The 18,972-nt window shown below is 35.7% G+C and overlaps 1 protein-coding gene across 3 annotated transcripts in view; it reads left to right on the top strand.

The window, feature by feature from the left end:
- scn3b (sodium channel, voltage-gated, type III, beta) overlaps nt 1-18,972 on the top strand; it is a 21,852-nt gene extending 2,880 nt beyond the window's left edge. Inside the window, exons 1-7 of one of the 3 annotated variants that reach the window (XM_051129311.1) lie at nt 6,552-6,846; nt 7,139-7,237; nt 10,178-10,347; nt 10,430-10,664; nt 14,249-14,387; nt 17,110-17,191; nt 18,694-18,972. In XM_051129311.1, the coding sequence (XP_050985268.1) occupies nt 7,183-7,237; nt 10,178-10,347; nt 10,430-10,664; nt 14,249-14,387; nt 17,110-17,173 (663 nt within the window). In that variant the 5' untranslated portion in view covers nt 6,552-6,846; nt 7,139-7,182 and the 3' untranslated portion in view covers nt 17,174-17,191; nt 18,694-18,972. Of the gene's footprint in view, nt 1-6,550; nt 6,847-7,138; nt 7,238-10,177; nt 10,348-10,429; nt 10,665-14,248; nt 14,388-17,109; nt 17,192-18,693 lie in introns of those variants that run through there. The other 2 variants (XM_051129312.1, XM_051129313.1) reach the window with 2 other exon arrangements.

The following is an 18,972-nucleotide window of genomic DNA, read 5'->3' as shown; positions in this document are numbered from 1 at the left end:
TGATAGCAGATTAATAATATAATACAATTAATAAGTTATTACGCACACATGCACGCACACACACACACACACACACACACACACACACACACACACACACACACAGAGAGAAACAGATTAAATGTATGTGAATTACTTCTTTGAGTATGTGCATCTCTCAGCAGTGTTTGGCAGCAGCGTTCTTACTAATAGCGAAACTCCAAGTTCATCATCTTCTAGAAAAGAGCTGTTATTAGTGAGAAATTACATGAATGTTTTAAGGTGCTAAACTATTTTACTGATACTGATTGTCAGAGCAGCGCTAACAATAGATTTCTGTGTGAGTAACTACTATGTGTGGTTTCGTAAGGGAGAGAGACAGCGGGAGAAAGAGAGTATGTGGTTTTTGTAGAAAATAAAATTAATTTTGTGGCAAAAACATGGAAATAATTCAGCGTTTTATCCTATTGTTAACTATATTTTTAAAAAACAGATAGTTACGTTCTTTGATTCTGATTGGTTGAGCCACGTTTGAAGCTGTTGTAAATTACTGTATGAACATACACCTTTGCTTACGTTTTTGTTGCAGACAACCTTTCTGAGTAACTACATTGTTTGGCGGAAGAATAATGTTTTTATTAATATCATTACACTTATTTTGCTCAGTTTTATTTTGTGAAACCTTACTACATATAACCGTTTTATAGAAAAATAAGCGGATTGTGACTTACCTAGGGGAATCTGGAATTTCTACAGAGGCCCTTAAGAAAATTAACAATGGTTTAATTATAGTAAAAGTATAGTAACTATGTTTTTTTAGCACACTGATTACCATTTGCATTACCATAGTTTTACTACAAATACTATGGATACACTCTGGTTAGTGTAGCAAGAACATGGTTAATATACCAACCCATCTGCAACAGTGTTTCCCAAGCTTTTTCCTGCCGCAGCACAGTTTGAGATGTAAAAAATCCCACGGCAGTGGTAAAAAAATACCACTAAGGACTAAAATAAATAAATAAATAAATAAATAAGACAGAATAAAGGGGGGAAAGTTTTTTTTTTTAATAATAATAATTAAACAATGTGTCGTCAGAGTTAGTATTTTGGCTTTATATATGATCAGACACTTGCACTTAACATTTTCTGAAAATAATGCTCAGATGGTGTTAACAAGGTTTTTGATGAGCGAATGACGGAGATCTGTTTTGTCCGTCATTAGAACACACATCTGAGGCAGTAAATTAATCGCATTACGTTTTCATCAAGTTACAGGTTACAAAGTTTATCGTAGTTAAATGGATGCACAGTTTTTCTTGTTTAATACATATGACCAAAATCTCATGATATGAAAGATGAACCGCTGTGCACATGATATTTAAAACATACACAACTATATTGACTACAACTAGATGGCAAATGCCAAGACTCTTCTCTGCCCTTCAAACACACAAAAACATTAACCTTTTTAACTTGTATAAAGAAAAGCTGTACTTATTCAAACAATTCTTCTTTGGATCTGAGGATCCAATGGCGTTACGAGGTTTAGTCACAAGCGCTTTTGAATGTTTTTCATTGGTTAAATATTTGTAAAACCCACAAACAGACATGACAACTTTGATGAAAGGTTTTGATCCACTTCAAATGTTGACTACTGTAGCACTGATTTAAAATAATAATAACAAAATATAACAGATGTTTTTTTATATTTTTGTGCTGCGCCACAGTGGTTGGGAGACGTTGCCTTATTAGAACATTCTTCAGCCAATCAGATTCAAGGATTCGAGCCATAGTATTAAATATAACCGTTTGAGTTTGCAATTGAAAGTTCTATTACAAATTAGGCTAATCACAATATTTTAAGATTGTGATTTAAGATTTAAAGATTCAGAAATGTGCTTATTTGATTAGTGACCTAAAATTTATTTTATAATTTATAAATATTTCATCTTCATTTTATGACATACCATTTCATGTTTAACTTTCTATTTTCAGCTTTAAATACACTGTAAAAAATAAATAAAAAACACAATTTGTTGAGTCAGCCTAAAATAATTTGTTACCCTGCTGCCTTAAAATTTTCAGTTCAGTCAACTAAAATAAGTTTATTCAACTTGAAATGTTAAGTTGTACTAAGTAACAACTTAGATATTTGTGTTTGCTAAACTTAACAGATGGGTAAGTAACCCAGCTGCCTTAAAATTTTAAGTTGATTCAACTCAAATATCTAAGTTGTCACTTAGTATAATTTAACATTTCAAGCTGAATAAACTTTTTTTTGAGTTGACTGAATTTCAAGGCAGCTAGGTTACAAATTATGTTAAGTTGACTCAACAAATTGTTTTTTACAGTGTAGGAACCCTAGGTTTTTAACTTTTTGGACTTGTGTTTAGAGAGCACTTTCATTTTATTATTTGAAATATTCTTCATTTATTCATTATTATATTATAATATATTGTATTATATGTGACCCTTATATATTATTTGTGAAAAATTCAAATATTGAGAAAATCGCCTTAAAAGTTGTCCAAATAAAGTTCTTAATAATGACTAATCAAAAATTAAGTTTTGATATATTTACAGTAGTAATTTTGCAAAATATCTTCATGGAACATGATCTTTACTTAATTTCCTATTGATTTTTAACATAAAAGAAAAATCAATAATTTTGACCCATACAGTGTATTTTTGGCTATTGCTACAAATATACCCCAGCGACTTAAGACTGGTTTTGTGGTCCAGGGTCACATATTATGTTATTTAAAAATAAATGAGCTTTTATTTATTCATACAAATATTAACATACTGATTCTAATAAACAGACTTACAGGGTTTTATCCTTAATTGCTGGATGAAAGCTTAACACTGGCCTGCTCTCTGTACACTGTCATTTTGCGTTGCTGTTGCCATGGTTTCCCTGCATCGTGGGTATAGCAACCAGCAGGCCTGCCATTTTTAGTCTGTGCCGAGACCAAGCCTGCTGGCAACATCTCCCTTGCTAAGCAGCGCGCTCGTGCTATTGTATTAGAGCTCTGTACAGATGAACCTCGCTGAGAGGCATCCCTTTCAATCCCTTCCACAATTCAGTTCTTGTTTGATTGTTTCGAGAGTCGGAATAGATTGGAAAACATCTGGCTCGTCCGCACTGGTGGAAGCAAATGGTCTCTGCGGTGTAGAAATAATTTCTAGGTCTGTAAGCCATGTGTACTTCTCTTTCTGAGAGGTCGGCATAATAAAGCTGCCATAATCCCAATGATGAAATCTGTAATCCTTAACTCTGAGCTTCACTGGGTTCCCATACATTACTACTTCAGCAAGATTAAATCGTCGACTTTCTCATTGTAAGATTAGACACAAATCTTACATTTCTGTTAGTATCCAAACAGAGATTTAATCCCAGCAAATTATCCTTCCCAGTGGTACTCTAAAGAAGAGGAATCTCTTTTATCTGTATAGAAAAGCTAAATGGGAGTATATGTATACTGTTGGATAGGCCTATGGCATATGCATTTCAAACCAGATGGATTACTGGAGTGTTGGAAAAATCCTAATTCTCAGATGTTTTCCATTAGTGTATGTCCTTATGTGCAATGTTTATATATCCTGCTATGACTGAAATCACTTTAACATAAAAGTTCAAATTTGTTGAAAGATTACTCATCCCCAGGTCATCAGATGTAGATGAGTTTGTTTCTTCAAATGAACAGACTTGGAGAAATTTAGCATTACATCGCTTGCTCACCAATGGATCCTCTGCAGTGAATGGGTGCCGTCAGAATGGGAGTCCAAAACAGCTGATAAAAACATCACCATAAGCCACAAGTAATTCACATGACTCCAACTGACATGAATCAGTTCTGTCAAGTCTGGCCAAAATATGAATCCAAAATCCTTAATAACACTTCTTCTTTCAGTGGTAAAAGTCTCTCACATCAAAATCAACTTCCATATTTGTGTAGAACTGTTAGGACTGTTTTTTGCTTGAATCTTCATCTGTGAACAATTATTTAAAGTCAAAAATGTGTCCTAAAGTTAAAATTGTTTCTTACAAACATGCAGCCTTTTCTGGATGACTGATGTTTTTATCAGCTGTTTTGACTCTCATTCTGACGGTCACCCATTCACTGCAAACGATTCATTGGTAATGCTAAAAAACAAACTAATCTACATTCTGAATGGCCTGAGGGTGAGTACATTTTCAGGAAATTTAATTTTTGGTTAAACCATTCCTGTAATACCCATGCAGTCTGCAAGATTTGTGCTGTAATTTGGTGTTCTTCTTTGAGCATATGCCACATTTTTAGCTCAAAATGCCATTTTTCATTTGTCAGTTTCTTCAGCAGTCATCATCCATGTGGCGACTGCAAACTGGAAAGGTTAGATTCGGTGTGACTCATGTAATAATTGCCGTAATTGCGGTGAAGCTGCTTCCCCGACCACGCATAGGTTAAGTAGGACCAGCGTGTGGGTTTGAATGATGAAATGCTGTTCTCGAGCGAAGACAATTGAAGCCTACAGATGCATACAGCTCATGATGTGCTGTTCTCGCTGGGGTTGATAGATGTTGTTTATGAGGGGAGAAAAGACTGATGACTGAAGAAAGGATGCTAGTGTACAGCTCAGTGATCTGTGTTAAATTTATGGGTTCTGACGAAGCTTCGGCTTTGTATCTGTCACTTTCTGTTGCATGAGTTGCCAGGACATGAGGACTCCACTGCCACCTATAAACAAATCACTTATTAGGCATCGGCCTTGAATAGAACAATCCAGTATCTGCCTTATTTTTCCCATAAGAGCAGGCACGGCCATTTATTGTCTGGCTTCCGGTCTCATCTACGTCCAGCTGTTTTTAGCTCTACAAAACAGCATGTTTTGCTGTTGGATGTTGTAAATTGGTGTGACTTACCATATTATTTTAAAGCATTATTTTAATTATGAACACACTGTTTTGTAGTGCAAACAGTTTTACCTTTTACTGCTCCTTATTATTCTTCTCTTTATTTCCTTATAGCAGCTGATGAACCAGAAGAACCATAAGCTTACTTTCGCATGGGTTCATTTTTCAGTCAATTTTTGACACACATTCGTAGCTAGAAACTTTGAAAATGTATTTATTAAAAACAGCGCAATAGGGAATGTTATCATACAGTATGGGGTAAATTGCCACAATGAAACCTGCCATTAAACATTATGTTATAGGGGTTTTGCACTTAGGTCACAATTTGTTCAGTTACCCAGAAGCGTGGCCATATTGGCAATAAACAAGAGCATGGATTGCACAGTTAATGTACTACTGAATACGTTGTTCTGCTAATTTATGCTGTCTAAACCACGAAAAAAAAAAAAAAAAAAAACATGTGGAAACTGTGAGACTTAGTGGGCAGGAAAGGGTGCAAAATTTGGACAAACTAAAGTAAATAGGTGGTAAAAATACGTACAAGCAGTATTAATTAAGATAATAGCCTAATATTTCTCGTACCTGACCGGAAATGAAAAAAAACGAGCATGAATGTTGTCGAGATTCTTGCCCTGGTAATCCTGGTTCAGTTTGGCCAACCACAAATGCCTTTTGTTCCTCAGACAGTTTTTGCACTCTTCTCCTTGATTTGTTATAACTTTTGGCAGTCTATAGTACTCCAAATGTTTTTTCCTGGTACGACCAATTAGTGCAGCCCAAAACATGACAATAACTGACCATTTTCAGCAGAAATAATCAGTAAAATTTCTGAGTTTCGTTCGGTTCAGTGGCATTGTTTACTTTCAGTGCTGCTAGTATTATGGCCGGTTGATGACGTGTCGTGAAAACACTCTAAAGGTAAAACAATTATGAATCACATTAATATACAAAAAAGCAAAACGCTAAAAGGTAGCATGCAATAACATGTAACTATGGTTTTGTCCAGTGAATATTATGATTAATAAGTAAGTAAAATTGTAATATGTGTAAAACACGTGACAATTTCAATAATTTGTGTAAAAGTATCCTTAACATATGTGACCCTGGACCACAAAACCAGTCTTAAGTCGCTGGGTTTTATTTGTAGCAATAGCCAAAAATACATTGTATGGGTCAAAATGATTGATTTTTCATTTATGGCAAAAATCATTAAGAAATTAATTAAAGATCATGTTCCATTAAGACATTTAGTAAAATTCCTACTGTAAGTGTATGAAAACTTAATTTTTGATTAGTAATATACATTATTAAGAACATTATTTGAACTTTAAAGGTGATTTTCTCAATATTTTGATTTTTTTGCACCCTCAGATTCCTGATTTTTAAATAGTTGTATCTCGGTCAAATATTGTCCTATCCTAACAAACTATACATCAATGAAAAGCTTATTTATTCAGCTTTCATATGATGTATAAGTCTCAAAATGACCCTTACGACTGGTTTTGTGATCCAGGGTCACATATAAGCTTTTAAGTCACTTGTCATTATTTTAGTTGTTTTAAGACTCTTGGCGTATCCAGTTAAGAAACTCACTTCCAAGCAACGTTTGTATAAATCAGATTGAAAGTAGACCCACCGGCGCATGCGCACTGAGCACGTCTGTCATGAGTAAGTGGCTACTTAGTAAGAAAACAAAGACAGGCGTCTCTTATTCTACAGCTGCGGAGCTTTGACGATGGAGCATCTGTACTGCTCATGCGGATGCAAAGGAAACAAAAGGAAACCGTAAACCTTTCTGTCACTGACATCTTCTGAAACAGCTCGTTGTGGAGGCGCTGGATTTCTTTATTCGCGCGAATTTTCTACAGGAATCATTTAAGATCCACAGGTCTTTAGATTCACGAGCATCGCCATGGAACAGCGGCGCCCGCTTCTAGTTTAAGACGTTTACGGATGTTTGTATCTCGGTAAGAAAGCTCAAACTTTCTTTGGAGAAACACGAGATGTTCATTCCGTCCCGTAGACCAGGATGAAACGTCCGCATCCAGTTGTTTCCTTCAGTTTGTTATTGAAGTCATAGTGTGACGTTTCTCTGTTAGTGAATAAGTAAACATCTGAGGTAAAATCTAATAAATTGGGCGCTGTCCGTGGTGCTGAAGCCATAGTCTGTATTAATTCATATTATATATATATATATATAGCCTTTGAACCTCTTCATAATCAAGTTATTGTCGGGTTTTTTTCTCTCTGTACTTACAGGAAGACTCAATCTGTGACGCCGCCCTGTTGTTAGATTTCCCAGCATGGCAACTCACATGAAGCTTGTGTTGCATTTGCTATTGGCGTTCATATTTGTTGGTAAGTGTTTTGAAATTTTAAATGTATAATCTGAATAATAAATAATGACAAGACACCATTTAAAAATAAAGGAATAACAATGCTAGAGAGATAATAGTAATATTAAGAGAATTTGCAATAGCATTTAAATGTGTTAAACTTGCAATATAATGCCAACAGGCATATGAGTCTTTGTAATTTAAAGTAGTTTCTAAGATAATGCGTGATTGTAATATATGTAGTACATAATATGTGACCATGGACCACAAAACCAGTCATAAGTGTCAATTTTCCAAAATTGAGCTTAATACATCATCTCAAAGCTGAATGAATAAGCTTTCCATTGATATATGATTTGTTAGGATAGAATATTTGGCAGAGATACAACTATTTCAGTATATGGAATCTGAGGGTGCAAAAAAATCAAAATATTGAGAAAATCGCCTTTAAAGTTGTCCAAATTAAGTTCTTTGCAATGCATATTACTAATCAAAAATTAAGTTTTTATATATGTACAGTAGGAAATTTACAAAATATCTTCATGGAACATGATCTTAATTTCCTAATGATTTTTGGCATAAAAGAAAAATCTATAATTTTGACCCATACAATGTATTTTTGGCTATTGCTAAAAATATACCCCAGTGACTTAAGACTGGTTTTGTGGTCCAGGGTCACATATATGTAGTACATCAACATATCAAAACTCAAATAAAATGTATTTATTTAGCATTTTCTGCAAGTATTGCATTTTTTAATGAACACTTAACATACATAAACCATTTAAACCAATTAATTGTACATCAGAACATTAGTACAGACAGTATTTGTGGTGGGTGAAGTACTTCTTTGAGAGTCACGAATTCACATATCTGTTAAATTTGTCTGTTAAATATATATCTGTTATAGATAGATATATATATATATAATCCCATACAGAGATGGCGTTAATTCAGCTGTAAACAGTACCGTAAGTGTCAATGACTCACGCTGCCTTTCCTCACAGATTGTGTCAGTCTGGTGTCATCAGAACATTAAGAGATTTAAAATAGAATTTAATCTACCACTGAGTTTGCATTCTTCAACTAGTGACGAAATATATCACAACTAGTCATAATTATACATTGTCTATCCTTGTGGGATGGACAACTACATTTGGTGTTCCCATTGGCCCGTATAACCCTTCAAACAGAATAGGGCACGATGAGTCTTGACAGCTTGTGCTTGAGGCTGTGAGTTATATAAGATGGCCTCCATTTCAGCAATGGCAGAGAGGTTATGTTCACAGTCGAGCGAACACTCCAGAACAATCTTCACATCACTGAGGCCTCAGCCTGGCCCCTGTTCAATGGGCCGTTCTCTGCCGCCAATACTGAGCATGTGTCTGCAGCAATCGCTGTGCTGTAAGGTATGTTTTAGTCTGAGAGGGAGTCGGCTGTGAGCGCTTTCTGGAATTGGAGCTTGTAATGGATAATGATCTCTCTCTGTCTCTTTTCTCATTCTCTGCTCCCTTGAGAAATCTCTGCCTCAGATTTAATTGACCTCCATAAAGTATATTCAGATTGGAGCTGCGTTTTTGGAAAGGGGTGAACTTTTCACTCCAAAGGGCATGATTGTATGTCCTACATGTTTATGAATAGATAGATACAGTTGAAGGTAAAAGTTTACATGCACCTTGCAGAATCAGCAAAATGTTAATTATTTTAGTGGAATAAGAGGGATCATACAAAATGCAGGTTATTTTTTATTTAGTACTGACCTGAAAAAGATATTTCACATAGAAGACATTTACATATAGTCCACAAGAGAAAATAATTGTTGAATTTATAAATATGACCCTTTTCAAAAGTTTACATACTCTTGATTCTTTAGAAAAATCCTTCAGGTCCCACAAATTCTTTGGTTTTCCAGCATTTTTTGTGTATTTGAACCATTTCCAACAATGACTGTAAGATTTTGAGATCCATCTTTTCACACTGAGGACAACTGAGGAACTCATATTCAACTATTTCAGAAGGTTCAAATGCTCACTGATGCTTCAGAAGGAAAAACAATGCAATAAGAGCCAGAGAGTGAAAATGTTTTATATTTGAAGATCAGGGTAAATTTAACTTATTTTGTCTTCTGGAAAACAAGTATCTTCTGTAGCTTCTGAAGGACAATACTAAATAAAAAATATATGATATTTAAGCAAAACAAGAAAAATGTACTTGTTTTCATCTTAATGCATTATGTTTCCTTCTGGAGCATCACTGAGTGTTTGAACCTTCTGTAAATAGTTGAATATGAGTCCCTCAGTGTGAAAAAATGGATCTCAAAATCATACAGTCATTGTTGGAAAGGGTTCAAATACACAAAAATGCTGAAAAACCAAAGAATTTGTGGGACCTGAAGGATTTTTCTGAAGAACAGAGGAGAGTTGAACTGTTCAGATAAATACTGGTCACAGAGACAGAGATTTACTTGAAATTTCACCAAGCCCATTACTCACTAAAAACTCCCACAGATTATGTTTTCAGGCCATTTTAAGTCTTATTTTGATGTAACAAAGTGCCTATATCTAAATGTGAGTTCTTTACTTACTTTTTCATTAGTATTCCCATTAACGGCATTATATTGTTCATTCAGATTGAATTCACGGAATGCGCACGAACACAAGAGGCGGGATTTATCGCATGAACCAATCATAGGCGATCATAACCAGTCATATCCAGTCATATCACGATGGAGGCTTTGCCTCCTCTCACGTGACTTTCCCCCATTCATTCTCAATTAACCCCCACCAAACTCACCGCATGCTGTACGGTGTTTGTTAAAACTCAGTGGGCTTAGGGGAGGTGAGAGAGACACAGATTCTCACTGTAACTTTCCCTGCTGGTGTTGCTGTTGGACAATGTTTCTTTGTGATTTATACACTTTTAATGTTATATTTTGTAATACTGGCGTTGTTTAATTTTGCAGTGCAGGAGGTCAGACTGGTGTGTGTGGATGTGGCATCAGACACAGAGGCCATTGTAGGCGGTGTTATGAAGTTAACCTGCATCTACTGCATGAAGCGAGAGGAGATCTCTGCCAAGACCAGAGTGGACTGGTTCTACACCGGTTCAGCATCAGATTACAGAAAAATGCTTGTGAGATTGCCTCATAGCTTTTTTTGCGCATGTTGCATTTAAATATGAACATATCTGACACATAATCCTCTCCCCTATGCAGATTTATCAGTATGATAGTGAGCCACGGGAGCCAAAGGACGTAGAAGCGTACTGGAAGGGCCGTCTGATGTGGAACGGCAGCAAGGATCTGCAGGACATCTCCATTAGCATCAGAAACGTCACTGCAAATGACACTGGCACATACGAATGTGAGGTGTCGCGCTTCTTTGTTTTCGATACATTCCAGCATTCCACCACCAAGAAAATCACAATCGAACTGAAGGTAAAAATGGAAGGTGAGTGAGCAAACACACCACTAGACCTTTCTCACGCTGGACGCTTACAGTACCTCGTCTAGCCATAATCAATCCAATTTCCTCATCTCTGCTGTGTGATTTGGATGGTTGCACCGCAGGCCATTTCCAAACACGCTGTAACTGAAAAATCAGATACTGTTGACCTCAGTACAGTGTCCTTCCTTGAATATGGTTCAACTGTGTCCTCGTGTGTTGTGTTGTTCTAGTAATGCTGTGCTCTGTTCTGTTTTTATTGTTATTGAAGCCTACTTATTGGAAGGCAGGAAGTTGTTTTCAAGGCTTTATCTAAGCCACCACTTACCTCTCTATCTGTTGTAAGGGGTAATGTAAAGATTCTGGTTTGTATGCTGTTCTCTGGATGCCTGAGATTGCTGAATGCAGAGTACTTCCTCTCACTTCAATCGAATATACTTTACCTAATGTATATTTGTCTATATTTAATCATGCAACCGCAATGCACCATCTCTATCTGCGAGCGTCTCGGTTTCGCAGATAGAAGTAGACATGTTGTATTTAAGTGGTGGGTTTAGAGGATATTTCGAATTGCAAGCAGCCTTCCAGAACCACAAACTTACAGTACAACTCTGCTTTTACATTTCATGCCATTTTAGATCTAGTCACCGCAGTGCATGAGACATATGTAAAGAGCATGTCAAAAAAGTTTGACAATTGTACAACATTAAGCAGAATTATATGCACTTGTTTTTTCTCTGAAATGTCACATGCACTGTCATTGATGTATACAGTGGTTCTCATCTTTTGAAACCCGTTTTCGATTGCAGAACAGTCTGTGGATGAATTATGAACATCATCAGATCAGTGTGGGTTGGATTCTGCTCTGAAGGGTGAAGCTGAGAACCTCTGATCACACAATCACTTTGCGTTGGTCTTTAAAAGACAATTTACATGTCTTATAATATGTCATATATAGTACTGTCCCCCAAAGGAAAGCTGACATGAAGTATCAGAGCATGTTTGTTTCACTGTGTGGTTTTGTGTTTGCATGCAAATTTACTGTAACGTGTCTTCTGAGGTCCAGACAGAAATGTAAGTTATCCACAATGAACACCTAACTGAACTTGAAAGGGATAGTTCACCCCAAATTGAAAATTCAGTCATCATTCACTCTTTCCAAACCTGACTTTCTTCTGCGGAACGCAAAAGAAGATATTTTGAAGAATGTTGGTAATCAAACATTTTTGGTTCCCATTTGCTTCAGTTGTATCCATGCAATGGAAGCCAATGGGAACCAGAACTGTTTGGTTACCAACAATCCTTAAAATATCTTATTTAATTCTAGAGGTTTTTAAAGTGCTTTCAGATGTCCTTAATGCAAACTTGGAACCAGACCCAGTGCTCAACAGAAATGCTTTACGTATTGTTTGATAACAGCCAAGAAGCTGTTATTACTGTTCTGGGAAAAGGTTAACCAATGCACTTGGAACAAACCGGATATCTTTTAAAAAGCAACATTGGACAGTTTGACAAGATTTGGGATCCTTTCGTCTGTTACCTCAAAAGAAATTATATTAATGCAATGTATTGGAACTTAAAAGTTCTTTTGAATGTCATTGTATTGTTTATTAACAGGCTGAGGAAGGGGTGTTAGATTTAATGTGTATTATTTTGTGCATGTAAGAAAATTAATCCTGCAACTTGTGATTATTGCAAGGTTATTCGATGACTGAATAAAAAACTTAATCGACCAAAGGAAAAAAAAAAATTATGTTCCAAAAAAGAAAGTCATGCAGATTTGGAAAGACATGAGGGTGAGTAAACGATGACTGAATTTTCATTTTTGGGCAAACGATTACTTTAAATGAAAATCAACTTATAGGGATAGTTCACCCAAAAATTATAATTACCACATGATTTACTAACCCTCAAGCAATCCTAGGTGTATATACCTTTCTTCTTTCAGACGAATACAATTGGAGTTATATTAAAAAATGTCCTGGCTCTTCCAAGCTTTATGATGGCAGTGAATGGGAGATTTTGGAGGAAAATAAAGTGCATCAGTCTGTCTTAACAAGTACTCCACATGGCTCCGGAGGGTTAACAAAGGCCTTCTGAAGTTTATCGATGTGTTTGTGCAAGGAAAATGTCCATGTTTAAAACTTTATAAACTGTAATTTCCAGCTTCTGCTAACTGTCGTATGTGCTTTATTAACCCCCCAGAGCTGTGTGAAGTACTTTTTATGATGGAAGGATGTACTTTATTGGACTTCAAAATCTCAAATCCCACTGCCTCATTATAAATATTCATTATAAAGCTTGGAAGAGCCACAACATTTTTTTAATAACTCTGACTACGTTCACACTATCAGTTTTTGGGATTGACAACGACATTTACCTAAAGGTGTGAGTCTCAAAATGTCCTGTTCACACTGCAGCTTACAGTTGCGTCTTGAATACTGTCTGTATGAATGTGCAACAGGAGTCAAGCCCGTATTCCTCACCAGTAACTATAGCGGCAGTGACCAGAGTAATATCAAAGATGTTGGCGTCCATAAAACTGAGTCCAATCGAGTCACGAGTTCATCCATAAAACCTTCTCAACCGACAGCAGCTTTTATATTTGAATACAAAACTGACAGTAGCAGCTTCAGTGGAGAAAACTGACTGGATCTAAAACATTCAGATGACACACAGCTCATTTCCCTGTCACTGTAAGTTACTGAAACCACAAATTAAAGCACACATTAGATGCGCGTTTGTGCGGCAGAGCAGCTCTTTTGCACTGTATGACATGACAGAAAACTAGTTGTTCAGTCCTGTTCCGTTCACACAGCACGTGTTTTCTAAGACTGCGTTGCGAGTCCTGAAAATTTAGGGGTGTGAATTCAGTTACAGAATGCGGTTGTCATGCCCATAAATAACCGTAATGTGTTTGAACGTAACCATATTAAGGACTCAAGTACAGGACCGACAACCATATTCTGCTGCTGTGTGAGCATGGCCTCCAATTGTATATGTATGAAAGACGAAAGTCACTTAGGATGGCTTGAGGGTGAGTAAATCATGGGATAATTTTTATTTTTGGGTGAACTATCCCTTTAAATAAAATAAGTTGCTATTTCACAAATTATTTCGGTGAATTCTCGCCAGCATTTGATTCATTCCGATTCTCTGTAGATCTTCTATGCATGCTGTGTTTTTGTTCATATAACAATAAAAAAGGAAAAACCTCACAAAAAAGTAGTTAAAATTGTTATATGAAACCACTCACTCACAAATGTACCACCTGGATGCAAAGCATGACTGCTCATCTCTGAGGTGACTTAAAGTTGCACTTGGTTATAGTTTCTGGTGACCTGAAATAGCTTTAATAACTCTCCTAGTGCATTACAGCAGTGCAGCTATATTTTGTCTTGCCCACTCATGCATTCTGCACTTTTGTCCTCATTCTCAGTACACTTGAGACTTTCTGAGTCACTTTCTGGATGAATTCATCACAAACATCCTTAGTGTGCACCGTACCAGTCTGACAGGCCTCCTCTGATTGCTCAATTAATTCCCTCTGATACTAAATCCTCTCTGATTGCATGTTTTCATTTTCTCAGCGAGTGACGACATCACGGCGCTGTACTCAGAGATCATGATGTATGTGCTGCTGGTGTTCCTCACATTCTGGTTGCTGGTGGAAATGATCTACTGCTACAGGAAGATCTCCAAATCTGAGGAGCTGGTGCAGGACACTGCGTGAGTATTACATTATCATGTGTCTTCGGTTACACTCTTGTGTTATGGACAAGTTTAAGGGGTCCATTTAAAGAAATAGTTGACCCAAAAATTAAAATGAGCTAAAAATGTACTCACTTTCAGGCGATACAAAATTTACGGCTGCAGTCAAAAGTTTGCATACACCTTGCAGAATCAGCAAAATAAAAGCGGCCAAAATAAGAGGGATCATACAAAATGCATGTTATTTTTTATTTAGTACTAACCTGAATAAGATATTTCACATAAAATACATTTGTGCATGAGTCAATTGTTTGTCCAGAACAGTTAAACTGCCCACTGTTCTTCAGAAAAATCCCTTAGGTCCCACAAATTATTTGGTTTTTCGGCATATTTGTGCATCGGAACCCTTTCCAACAAGTTATGATTTTGAGATCTATCTATTCACACTGAGGACAACTGAGGGACTCATATGCAACTATTACAGAAGGTTCAATTGCTCACTGATGCTCCAGAAGGAAACACAATGCATTAAGAGCCAGGGGTATAAACTTTTGAACAGAACTAAGATGTGCACACTTTTCTTATTTTGCCTAAATATTATTTAGTGCTGCCCTTCAAAAGCTACAGATGATACTTAAATGTTTCCCAGCAAGAAAATAAGTTATATTTACCCTGATCCTTAAATCTTTAACTATTATTTTCTCCTGTGGTCTATTTGTAAATGCCTTTTATGTGAAATATCTTATTCAGGTCAGTACTAAATAAAAAAATAACATGCATTTTGTATGATCACTCTTATTTTGGTAAAATTAACATTTTGCAGATTCTGCAAGTATGTAAACTTTTGACTTCAGCTGCACATGAGTTTGTTTCTACATCAGAATAGATTTTTAGAAAAAAAAGCATTACATTACTTGCTCATCAGTGGATGGGTGCCGACAGATTGAGAGTTTAAACAGCTGATATAAACATCATAATCCACATGACTCCAGCACAGTGTTTGTATGAAACAAATCCATCAAGGCATTTAACTTTAAACTGTCACTTTTAGCCAAAAAAACAGTCCATAATTCATTATAATGCTTCCCCGTTGTCCTCTCACATCAAAATCCACTGTCATACTTGTTTCGGACTGTTTTCACTTTAACATTGCTTGGTCTGTGCATATTTCCTTCCTGATTCAAAAAGAGACACCTTTTTTACTGGAGACAGCAATATTATGCGTAGAGGATGATACGTTTTTAGCTGGAAACAACTGTTTAAAGTTAAAAACATCTTGATGGATTTGTTTCTAACAAACAACTTTTCACATCACAAGATGGCAATTGATGGACTGGAGTCGTGTGAATGACTTGTGATGTTTTTATCAGCTGTTTGGAGTCTCATTCTGATGGCACCAATTCACAGCAAGTGATGTAACGGTAAATTTCTCCAAATCTGTTCCGATGAGGAAACAAACTCATCTACATCTTGAATGCCCTGAGGGTGAATTAACTTCATGCAAATTTTTGGGTGAATTATTCCTACATCCGTCAAAATAGATTTTACTTCATTTCGTTATTCAGTGCACTCCAAGCTTAATGGAAATGTAGGCGTAAGTAGGCCTCTTTGACAGGTGGATAAAACATATTCTTACTCAGACGTGACATTAAATCATTATCGACTAACTTCAAAGTTCATTCATTAGTGATGAATTTAACACTGTATTCTGGACACTGTTGAGTTGTCTGGATGCATGATAGACTACCATAACACACAAACACAGGCATTCACACACACATACAGGTAATGCGTGCATAAGTGCTTTAAAAGAATGCATTAGTGCGACCCAATCCCATCAGTCATGTAGAGCATATAGGAAATAAAGTGGTGGCCTGTTAGCTTTACTGATAACTGATATTCATTGATCTCTTAATGTCATTTGACACAACATTGGGCCATTTAACCCTCTATTTTCTTTCTATCACAGTTTTTGTTTACCAGTTTACTTTTGTTGTCTGTCATTTCTTCTTGATTTGTTTGTCAGTCATATGACTATGTGATTATATTGCTGTCCTCACTCTGCCAGCAGGAGAAAACGTGGAGATCCCCAAACTGCAGCATCGAGTATTCAATCAGAATCACTCAGTATTATAGCGATAAGTTAGCTAAAAATAAATTATCATTGTTTACTTGCCCTCATGACATTCCAGACCTGTATGGTGTCAATTTTTTCCCAAAAAAGACATTTGTGAAGAATCATTACACAGCTTGTCATACAATGACCCCATAGTGACCATTAGAGAACATTAACTTACATTTGTACTTAAATTATTACTTTTACTAGGGTCTGTTTGCATATTTTGAAGCCCTTGGCCACTATGAACTTTACTAAGTCTTTATATGGCACACTAAAAAGAAATGTTTACCTAATATTTTTATTCAAGACCATATATTTATATTATATTGTAATGTAATTATTTTAAATAAATGAACAATTTTAACAAACTTAAATTTAAATGTTTAAATTATGATTTTTATACTGTGCGAGAACTGCATTAAAAAACACTTTGTTGCACATGGAAACAAACACCATATAGATTTGGAATGACATGATGATGAGTATAAATAAATAATTATATAATTTGGGTAAACAGTCCCTTTAATGTGGTGATGGTAGGAGTCCTGATTAAGTTGGTGCAGCAGTGCACCCTCAACTCTTAGTTTTTCCCTTTTTTCTTTTGTACCCATGTGTCTACAGGACAGACTACTTAGCCATTCCCTCTGAAAATAAAGAAAACCCGGGCCCTGCTGTAACGGAATAAAAGTCTCACACCATTACGGTATTTTTAAATTTACCTCTCAGTTAGAAACTTCATCAACAATTCCCCGCTCATCCCGAGTAGCTGACTAGAACCCCTCCACCATCGCTGTCTGTTTCTCTCATCCTCTCTTAACATCACTGGATCTTCCTTCCCATCCACTCAAACTCATGCCACTACTCTGTTCATGGCCATATCTGTCCAGCAAATTACTAACCTCAGCTGATCTCTCAAGATAATTCAATGAGCAGTAAAGTACAGCCGGGGCAATGCTGAGGTCAGGGTTTGTAAACTTATTGATCGATGATTTTACATTGTTTAAACTGATTTGGAATATGAGAATGCGTAGATAGATGTGATATGACATCCATTTATTCTAAATCGCCCTGCTCTATTTTTATTTATTTATTTTTTTTTTTCTATGCAGCTTCCTGCAGTGTCATCTGATATGTTTTCCAGAACTGGAGTGATTTGTAATTTGAGGAGGACTTTGTGTTGTTGATGGGGGTTACGTAACATCCTCTTCTGATGGAAATTATTTGAGTAGTGTGGAACACAACTACATTTCTAAAAACATTTTATTACTATTATTTTAATTTCAATATTGATTTTAATTTAATTTATATTAGTTTCATATATATATATGCACTGCTGCTCAAAGGTTTGGGAACAGTCAGATTTTTCATGTTTTTTAAAGAAATCTTTTATGCTCATCAAAGTTCCATTTATTTGATCAAAAATACAGAAAAATAGGTTATATTATGAAATATTATTACAATTTAAAATAGCAGTTTTCTATTTTAATTTACTTAAAAAAAAATAATTTATTTTGTGATGCAAAGCTGAATTTTTTTCATCCATGACTCCAGTCTTCAGTGTCACATGATCCTTCAGAAATCATTCTAACGCTCCTTAATATTTTTTGTAACCTGTGACACTTTTTTCAGGATACTCTGATGAATAAAAAGTTAAGACGAACAGCATTCATTCAAAACTGTTTTTTTTAAACAATATAAGTCCTTACTATTATTTTTTATTAATATAACATACCCTTGCTGAATAAAAGTATTCATATCTTTCAAAAAAATGTACTGACCCCAAGCTGAACGGTGGTGTAGATGGTTACAAAAAATGTATATTGTAAAGAAATGCTTTTTAATGTTTTATTCATCAAAGAACCCTAAAAAAGTATCACAGTTTCCAAAAAAAAAAATTAAATAAATAATGAAGCAGCACAACCTTGATAATAATTCAGTATATTAGAATGATTTCTGAAGGATCATGTGACACTGAAGACTACAGTGATGCTGAAAATTATATATGTACTTAAAAAAAAAAAGCTGCCTTTTTGTATTAAGACAACAAAAACATCTAATAATCTAATTCTAAGAATCATTTATTTTTTCTAAAAAACTAATTTTAATTTAAATCCTAATATATATATATATATATATATATATATATATATAGGATTTATGGTACAATATATTGAAACCTAACCAGATCTGGACTATCTGTTTCAGGTACTGACGACTGATAATGGCAACCGGTTTGAAATGGAGAACAGGCACTGATCTTGTTCTGACACTCCAAGAGCTGCTCTGAGAAACCAGGAAACCTGCCAAATCAAATCCCTCTTGTCTTGATAATGTGATGTGTGGAACAAACTCTCGACTAGTTCATTATCTCCCGCTGTCTCGATGGAGGTCAGCAGTGACACACGTCTAATCTCAGACTGACGAGGATCTGTATGTGTCTGTCCTCAACTTTTGCCTTAGTAGAGACACAAATACAGCAGCCCA

Source organism: Labeo rohita, chromosome 15 (assembly GCF_022985175.1).
Source record: "Labeo rohita strain BAU-BD-2019 chromosome 15, IGBB_LRoh.1.0, whole genome shotgun sequence".
Lineage (NCBI taxonomy): Eukaryota > Metazoa > Chordata > Actinopteri > Cypriniformes > Cyprinidae > Labeo > Labeo rohita.
Note: the sequence above shows the minus strand (reverse complement) of the source record. Positions and strands in the feature narration are given on the sequence as shown.